The sequence below is a fragment of the Gadus macrocephalus genome, chromosome 3 (genome assembly GCF_031168955.1).
Source record: "Gadus macrocephalus chromosome 3, ASM3116895v1".
In the NCBI taxonomy this organism is placed as follows: domain Eukaryota; kingdom Metazoa; phylum Chordata; class Actinopteri; order Gadiformes; family Gadidae; genus Gadus; species Gadus macrocephalus.
The window spans coordinates 5,461,356-5,471,355 of record NC_082384.1 but is presented as its reverse complement, the minus strand read 5'-3'; the positions used below and the strand labels follow the sequence as shown (position 1 = coordinate 5,471,355).

General features: G+C 44.6%; 1 protein-coding gene across 6 annotated transcripts in view; it reads right to left on the bottom strand.

Annotated features, from left to right (window-relative positions):
• Positions 1–10,000, bottom strand: part of tenm3 (teneurin transmembrane protein 3) — a 182,399-nt gene that overhangs the window by 72,568 nt on the left and 99,831 nt on the right. For 4 of the 6 annotated variants that reach the window (XM_060046773.1, XM_060046774.1, XM_060046777.1 and 1 more), the window contains 3 exons: positions 8,750–8,950; positions 5,610–5,795; positions 3,330–3,356 (listed from right to left, as the gene is read on the bottom strand). In XM_060046773.1, the coding sequence (XP_059902756.1) occupies positions 3,330–3,356; positions 5,610–5,795; positions 8,750–8,950 (414 nt within the window). The remainder of the gene's footprint in view (positions 1–3,329; positions 3,357–5,609; positions 5,796–8,749; positions 8,951–10,000) is intronic. The other 2 variants (XM_060046775.1, XM_060046776.1) reach the window with 1 other exon arrangement.

Below are 10,000 nucleotides of genomic sequence, written 5' to 3'. Positions count from 1 at the left end.
AAGAGAGAAATAGAAAGAGAGAGAGAGAGGGACAGGCAGGAGGAAAGAGAGAGAGAGCGATAGGGAAAGAAAGAAGAAGACATCAAATCAAAACAAAAATATACATAATAGGCTGCGGCCTTTAGATGCAGAACGATACAGAAGCTGCACACTGAGCAAGTGAGGGACTACAAATGTGTGCATGCTTGGTTAACTTTGGATGAAGACAGGGTTGTATATGCATGTCTATATATTTGTGTGTGTGTGTGTGTGTGCTCATTTTCTGTGTGTGTGTGTGTGTGTGTGTGTGTGTGTGTATGTGTGTGTGTGTGTGTGTGTGTGTGTGTGCGTGCGTGTGTGTGTGTGTGTGTGTGTGTTTGTTTCTGTGTGTGTGTGTGTGTGTGTGTGTGTGTATGTGTATGTGTGTGTGTGTGTGTGTGTGTGTGTGTGTGTGTGTGTGTGTGTGTGTGTGTGTGTGTGTGTGTGTGTGTGTGTGTGTGTGTGTGTGCGTGTGCATGTGTGTGTAGTGTGTGCACTCGCTTCAGAACCAGACATACAGACAATGATCTAACCATAAGGGTCTATCTCAAAAGTCAGGACTACAAGTACAAAAAATGATATGGTGCGCTCGGAGGCAAAGAGAGAGGGGACTACAGGTTCAAAAAGAATCAGACAAATATAAAACATATATATATAAAAAGTAAACATACCTAAGAAACAAGAAAAAACTCAGACACCAAAAAGAAATGGGTAAATGACAGTTAAAAGACAGAAGCCAGGAGAATCGGGCAAAAGGAGAAGAGACTTGAGGTGGACGCTGAGAGAAAGGTGATGAAATAGAGAAAGGAAGCAATGCAGTGGTGTGTTTTCTGGGATAAACAGGCTCATGGAGTCTGAGGGAGAAGTTACCTTTAAATCCTGAGAATAGGAGAGAGGGCAACAGGAAGAAGAGGGACGATTGTTAGGGAGGAAAAAAAGGCAAACTCTAAAACAAAAGCAGCACCGTCAAAACTGTATTTTTATTCAGCAATGGACAGATACGATGGAGACAGGGCAACTCAAAGGAGCAGGGGGGGAGGGGAAAACAAGGAAAAGCAATGGATTATTGGAATAGAAGTGTGGGAGAGAACGAGAGAGAGATAGCAAAAAGAGAGTGAGGCCGGAGAGAGAGAGAGAGAGAGAGAGAGAGAGAGAGAGAGAGAGAGAGAGAGAGAGAGAGAGAGAGAGAGAGAGAGAGAGAGAGAGAGAGAAAGAAAGAAATAAAGGGAAAAAGATAAAGAGGGAGAGGTAGCACGGTTTGCAGAGGGCCAAATAAATTTAACAGCAGACCGAGAAAGAGAGTTTGGGATATCACTTTCTCAACTGGCATAACGGAAAACAAAAAGGGGAATGAAAAGCTTACCAAAATCACTCCTATTTGGATTCACTATGCAAAGCAAGTTCCTCAACCAAAAGGAAATGATACGACAATGACATCTAAATATTGCCTTTTTCTAAATGGTTTCTAAACAAGTTTATCGAAGTTGACTGATCGTCACAGTATTTCATGATTATTGACTGAAAAAGCGATTGTGCTGGTCGGAGAAAACAGAGGAAAGCCTCCGATAGCTGATGCGGCAGTTTCATGGAACAATCCAGTTAAACTCCTTCTTCTGTATGAATATCATATATCACATACTGGTGGGTTACACAAGAACAGCTGACCTCATCTAAAAAAACACTGTGGATTTCCTTAGTTTTTTCTTACAGTAAATAATGATGGCATTTGTTGAAGGCATTGACTTATTTCAAGTCAATATAGATAAATTACACACACACACACACACACACACACACACACACACACACACACACACACACACACACACACACACACACACACACACACACACACACACACACACACACACACACACACACACACACACACACACACACACACACACACACACACACACACACACACACACAGCTAGCTGCTGCATTCCCTCAATTATACATCCTCATTTATATATATGGGGGAGGGCCATTAAAAAGTAAACCCAGGGGTGGAAGTCAGTTGAGCTTATGCGTGATGAGCATGAATAGTCAACAGTCTATGGCCTACTCTTTCGGAGATGGGATTTTTATGGTTCTATTTACGCTTTGATTCAGGGCTATGAGAAAATAAAGAAGTGTGATTATTTTACCTACTGTTGGGATTAACATACTCTGGATACATTTTCCAACCTTGGCACGGTGTGAGGCCAGGTCGCCCCACTGTGCACCAGTGTGCACCAGTGTTCACCACTGTGCACCACTGTTCACCACTGTGCTCCAAGTCATATATTCAGAGGTGGGGCTGCTTCAGACGCTGCCCGGACACGGCAGGTCACAGCACCCTCACTGTACTCCTGCTATTCCTCAGAGTGCTTATTACGGAATTTGGACAGTTGGTGTATCAAATTGAGGTATTATTTATGTATCATAATTTTTATGTAGATATATATATATCTTTAAATTGTGTAATTTTCATCCTTAAATTATTAGCTAATTGCAGTGGCCAAAATCACATTTTCGAATTTGCAGCCCTCTTCCAGGAATAGTACCTCAAGTTGATGTTCTGAATAAACTAACCTACTTAACCATCTTCACCAGTTACTCAAAAACACTGTCTGTCTCGGCGTTCATTGTGTCTATTCCAATTGACAACTTAAGGCATTTGGGGTTTAAAAGCAAACATCAATCATGATTAATTTCCCTCTGAACAAACGGAACAAACGTAAAAAACAATCGCAAATATCTTTGATGTGTGTGTGTTTGTCTCTGTGTGTGTGTGTGTGTGTGTGTGTGTGTGTGTGTGTGTGTGTGTGTGTGTGTGTGTGTGTGTGTGTGTGTGTGTGTGTGGATGGGGGGGGGGGGGGTGGTGGGAGGGCTGTATTGGTGTATGGGTGCGCGTGACAAAACATTAGAATAAAATAAAATAGAAAAATAAGTGTACATCATTAAGTAGCAAAGCAAGGGGCATTGGAGAAATAGGCACTTGATATTTGATATACGAATACATTAAGCCCACATTAGAGGTCGAACAACATGGGTTCAGTTGATTCCACACAATACTCTGGCTTCTGCAAATTAGTGAAAATACAAGCCTGTGCCTTCGCCAGTCAGTCACACAACAGAAGCACTTCACATTCAGGGGAAAACGGCTGAGATGAGATGAGGATAGAAAAGGGAATATAAGGAGACATTTCCAGCCGGACTCATTAGCATTACCAGCTCCACAGTGAATAATGAATCAAAATAAAACCAGGAGGTTGGGAGGAAAAGAAGGGGTGGGGTAAATACAGGAAGAGTGGAAAGCACAGTACCTTTTACTCTTATGTCCGGGTTGTGAGCTTCAGAAACAAAGGCAGAAAGAGAAGAGAGAGCTGTTTAGTACAGAAGAGGCTGTAGGCAGCAGGAAGGACAGCAATCACACAGAATAACATGGATTAGGACCAGAAGGACTACAAGGACCAGGGGGCTACTGGCTACAAGGACTAGGACTAGAAGGACCAGTACTAGAAGGACCAGGGGACTAGAAGGACCAGGACTAGACCATGACCGGACCAGGACTATAAACTAGAAGGACCATTTCTAGACCAGGTCTAGAAGGACCAGGACTAGAAGGACCAGTTCTAGAAGGACGAGGTCTAGAAGGATCAGTTCTAGAAGGACCAGGGTTCTAGAAGGACCAGGGTTCTAGAAGGACCAGGGCTAGAAGGACCAGGACTAGAAGGACCAGGTCTAGAAGGACCAGGTCTAGAAGGACCAGATCTAGAAGGACCAGGGGGCTAGAAGGACCAGGACTAGACCAGGAATAGAAGGACCAGGTCTAGAAGGACCAGGACTAGACCAGGACTAGAAGGACCAGGACTAGAGGGACCAGGTCTAGAAGGACCAGGTCTAGAAGGACCAGGTCTAGAAGGACCAGTTCTAGAAGGACCAGGACTAGACTAGGACTAGAAGGACCAGGTCTAGAAGGACCAGGTCTAGAAGGACCAGGGGGCTAGAAGGACCAGGACTAGACCAGGAATAGAAGGACCAGGACTAGAAGGACCAGGACTAGAAGGACCAGGACTATATCAGGTCTAGAAGGACCAGGATAAGACCAGGACTAGAAGGACCAGGATTAGACCAGGACTTGAAGGACGAGGGGGCTAGAAGGACCAGGACTAGACCAGGTCTAGAAGGACAAGGTCTAGACCAGGTCTAGACCAGGTCTAGAAGGACCAGGTCTAGGGTGAGGAAAAGGAATCTAAAAGTAAATATATATTTTCTACCAATTGGTTTAAAAAAGAGATACAGACAGAGAATGTTTACACAAAATAAAAGGGTGTTTTAACCTAAAAAGCGTTCTACTGAAAAAATACTGGAATAGAGGATTAATGGGAATTGTTTACCACCTGTTTGGGGAAGGACCAATTAGTTCGCTGGATTGGAAAGGGATGTTGAGTATTTAACTTTGGCACAATTATCATAAGCTCACGTGCATGGACACTCATGCCCACACACACACACACACACACACACACACACACACACACACACACACACACACACACACACACACACACACACACACACACACACACACACACACACACACACACACACATATATACATCCTTCTACAAAGCAGACACTATGAACAGGTGAATATTTCCAAATAACCCATTCAGATTTAAATCGAGAAGGAGAATAATGAGGCTGTTGAGAAGCAAGAGGAAGAGAGAAAGAGAGAGAGAGAGAGAGAGAGAGAGAGAGAGAGAGAGAGAGAGAGAGAGAGCGAGAGAGTCAGACAGAGCCAGAGAAATAGAGTTCAGAAGGAGGTCTGAGTAGTTGATCCACAGAGAACATAAAGACAGAGAGTTTGGCGAGAAGCATTGAGTGCATTCCTTTCCCATCTGTCAACCAATTCTCTTGTGTGTGTGTGTGTGTGTGTGTGTGTGTGTGTGTGTGTGTGTGTGTGTGTGTGTGTGTGTGTGTGTGTGTGTGTGTGTGTGTGTGTGTGTGTGTGTGTGTGTGTGTGTGTGTGTGTGAGTGTACTTTCAAGCATAAGCGCATGTGTGCTTATAGCTTACATCACATAATGTCTATCTATGCCTAGGGTGGCCCTATGGATTGAAAATTAGATGTTGAACTGAAAAAACGGTGTGTTTGTGTGTGTGCGTGTATGTGTGTGTGTGTGTGTGTGTGTGTGTGTGTGAGTGTGTGGGTGTGTGTATGTGTTTGTGTCTGTGTTTCTGTGTGCGTGAGTTCTCTTCTGGAAAGTAATAAATAAGTATGATGCCTGCTTAAAGCTGCATCTGCTTTTAATAGCAAGTGGAGGTTGACAGTGAGGCTGTCAGATTGACAAAAACTCTTTATTATTGTAATATGGTGCTCTCTTTACGGCAGGTTGTCATTAGGAGAGATAATTGTTTAACCGAACATGGTTTCTGTCTTGTGTCACAATATTAGAATAATGTGTGTGTGTGTGTGTGTGTGTGTGTGTGTGTGTGTGTGTGTGTGTGTGTGTGTGTGTGTGTGTGTGTGTGTGTGTGTGTGTGTGTGTGTGTGTGTGTGTGTGTGTGTGTGTATGCATGAGAGTGTGTGCACTGCCTCACCAATATTGCAGTGCTCCCCGGTCCATCCCTGGTCGCACTCACACTTGCCATCCTTGCAAATGCCGTTCTTGGTGCAGAGGGGATGACAGGCCTTCTGGTCACACACGGTGCCCGTCCAGCCCTCCTCGCAGCGGCACTGCCCCCCGTAGCACACCCCCCGGCTGCCGCAGTCCACGGTGCACACCTCTGTCAACACACACACACACACACACACACACACAGGGTTGACCGGCCCGCTGCAGTGATGCCTCTGTGTTTATTTGTGGCTTGGTCTGGGGGCGGAACCATCGCAACCGTCTTTTACGGCTTCACTGAAACACCCGTTACATGTATCACTTCACCGCGCAGATTCTTTCCAGGAGCATTCTGGGTGCTTCTATGAAGAGAGGCTCAGCCCAGACCTCTGTAGGGGCTCTCTGTACAGTTCTTTGTTTAATGAACAAGCTCTATTTTGGTGCTTTTCTGTGCATGCTGGCACCTTATTTACATTTATAGTACAAGTCTTAATCATTTAAAAAAAAACAGAAATGTGTACCTTAGAAACGGTTGTTCATTTCCCGGATGAATTATGAATGCCGATGTTATTGGCGCTCACACAAAATGTGCTTAGATGCTTGAAGATGCTTGAATGACACACAGAGGGCCAAAAACGTACTTGGCTTTTGGTTCATTGATTGTTTTTGATTATTTTGAGGGCTTTAATGCATGATGGGAATGACGGAGGAATCCTGGGCGTACACATGAGCAGCAGCACTGTGGTCACAATAGCTCGGGGTGATCTCTTCATCCTCCTCTACCAGATGCACTTCAAATAAAGTAACAAGTCTGTTTGAATTAGCGTACAAACCAGGCTGCTCCCAGTTTGAGCTAATGCTACCAAAGTGCTACTGCTGTTGTTTGTATTTGTGGGGGAGCGCACGCCCGCTAAATGCTCTCGGGCAGAATCGGCACAACAAAGTCCTTTGGTAAAATGACATGGGTAATGGATGTTTTAGTGATGCCATGAGAGAGAGTTTCAATGGTTTCATCACCAGACCTGTATTGTCCTTTAACCATGTTGTTTGGATGATAAAGGTTTTGCACAATATATAGGGAAAAATGCCTATAAGAGACCAGTTTGTATGACAAGTGCAATTGACTGCTGCATCACAGCCCATCACGTAACAGTATTGATTTGAGCAGAATGACTGCAGAGCAAACATGACATTATAAATTCTTCATTCAGTCCACAGAAAAATATAGCCTGCTCAGGAACGTCAGGTGTCACTTGGAAAATGGTGTCTAGTGGCTGATGAAGTTGGTTGGACAGAGAGCAGAGAAGACATAAGAATGCAAACATAAGGAGGTCGGGATGCCTGGAGAGGGACTGGATATAGATGTGTAGTCCTCAAGCCTGCAACAAAAGCATCTAAAGTCTGGGGCGGCATGGGGCTCAGGAGGGAGAGGGGGTTGAATGGTAACCTGAAGGTTGCTAGTTCAAGCCCCGGCCCCTCCTAGCTGAGTTTCGAGGTGGCCTTGAGCAAATCACCTCACCCTAAATGCTCCCGACAAGCTGGCTGTCACCTTGCATTGTGGACACTGTAATGAATATGTTTATGAATGAGTGAATGTTAGGCAATATTGTAAAGCGCTTTCATTGACCACTGGTCAGAAAAGCGCTGTATAAATGTAGTCCATTCATCAATGATTTTTTTTAACATACTGTGGTAATCAATCTTTAAAAGTAAATACATTAAAAGGTGAGGTGAAGAAGATATGTCTTCCTGCCGAATTCAAGGACAACCGTGTGCATGTAATTGAATGCTTGTCATTGAACGTGCGCACACACACATACACACACACACACACACACACACACACACACACACACACACACACACACACACACACACACACACACACACACACACACACACACACACTAACGGTTGTTTGAAACAAGACGCAGCCGTGTTTGGAAAGGCATACCCAGCCTCAGGGTGGGTGTATATTTATGCCTGGGTGCGAATGCGTGAACATGTGGTCATGTTTGGATTTTGACAGATTCAGTCAAAGGTCAAGAACAGGAGTGAAAATGATGCGTGCATGTGTGCATTGTTTGTGCAACAAATATGAAAAAGCATGTGTGTGTGTGTGTGTGTGTGTGTGTGTGTGTGTGTGTGTGTGTCAGATGGATTTGAAAAGATGATGCAAGGTGTCTGAGTCCATACCTAATACAAACGCACACACACACACACACACACACACACACACACACACACACACACACACACACACACACACACACACACACACACACACACACACACACACACACACACGCGCAAACGTACAGTGCTTGCACGATTGCTTGTTTTTGTCAAAGCCATCTGTTGCGATTCTGCACTCAACTTTTCACCGTACCATAGTTTTCCTCTTTTATTTGCTCTATTTCTGTCTCTCTCTACCTCACTACCCCTCACCTTGCCTAAATAATTTGTCCTTTCTTTATGAATTGAAATGCTGCCACGTTTCTTCAGTTCATTATGCCTTTGCATGTTTTTCTCACCCTTGGCCTCATTTCTCTTCTTAAGTTAGTGAGTCAAAATGGAATAAAACCATATTTTAACCCCACTTATCTGAGACGCAATCTTTTCAATTACATCGTTGTGTCGGTTTCATTTTAATGAGGGACATCCGCACCCAACATTAATTACAGAATGACATTACAGACATTTAATTAATAAAAAAAGATTCCAGGAGGGTGAAATAAGTAATCGAAATAGAATCTCTCGCACAAATGTTCCTATTTTAAAAGAGCTACGCTAGGTTGAACAGGCTAGGTCACATTAAGATTTAGGAGGGATATTCTCAAATGTATTTATATCTTGTTATCCCTCCATTCATCCATTCATTTATTCATCTTTGAATGAATGCACCTCCTGATGAATTTCTGCCCAGCTCACCACTTCATCAGCCACTATCACGAATGAAAGCATTACCAGATATGTAAATGTCATTGAAATGGTAATTTTAGTACTCTCACAAAACAACAAAGACAACAGCCCAGATGAGCGAGGACAATCCCCAGCTATGGGAGATAAAAGCAGAGGTGCACATTTTGTTAAACAAAAACCACCAGATCTGCGGTGAGCGCTCACCCAGGGAGCAGTCGGGCCCGGTCCAGTTCTGGTCGCAAGCGCAGGTGCTGCTCTCGGCGTCGTGCGTCCCGTGTCCGGAGCACTGGTCGGGACACATGGCCTTGGCCAGCTCGCAGCTGGCCCCGCCCCACCCAGGCTGACAGTGACACTCGCCGTGGATACACACGCCGTGGGCCGAGCAGCTGGGGTCGATGCAGTCCACTAGGGGAGGGACAACACAGCCATGGAGCACATGGTGCTTCAAGAGACACTGCATACTGTGTAGGTCCTGGAGTCAGGTTGTAAGTGATGGTGAGGCTGCGTTCCGCAGGACCAGACGGTAGACCGCAGGCAGACCCACAGGGGACAAACTAACATACCTAAACGGCAGGACGGCAAACCAAACATGCAAGACGACATGTTGCTATGGGGATGTGGTATTGTTAGAAGATATATATAAAAACATTATTTTGAGTCTATCATTTGATTTAATTATTCTAGTGATGCGTGTTATCCAGATGTTCCTGTTTTCTCCTTGTGAGGGAGCTGCACTACATCCAGATGTAGATTTGGTGAAGGAGAAGGTAAATTCTTTTAATATCTTACTAGCTTTTTTTTTCACCTAAATCCCCCGTCGTGCCCTCATCCACTAAAACAATCTCCAGGTTACCATCTACCGCCCGAATCCATGGGACCCACTTTGAGAGTGTTGACGTATGTGTGCACACACACATAAACACACACACACACCTGAATCCATGGGACCCACTTTGAGTGTTTACATGTGTGCGCAAACACACATAAACACACATAAACACACACACACACACACACACACACACACACACACACACACACACACACACACACACACACACACACACACACACACACACCCACACACACACACAAACCATAACGGTTTGTTCTATTTGCCTGATTGACTTAAGAAGCCAAATAAGACGACCTTCTAAACTGCTGAACGCCAACAATAAACCGTTCCTGAGGCAGTAAGGTGGTTAAGTACGTGATGCAGTGCATTGCATTGAAGCCCAACTCGGGTGAGAAAGTGCACATTGAGCAAGCAAAGTACTAGAAATCAGCCCGTGATCATGCATTCCACTCATGGCTTGTTTATTAAAACCCTTACTTAGTTAACGGCGTTAGAGATGAACGTCACCACTTGTGTATTATTGCTCCTAATGGTCACAGCGGGTCCATTCAGCGCACACTGAGCCCTCTCCACTCCCTGTATTAAGGGTTGATCACGAG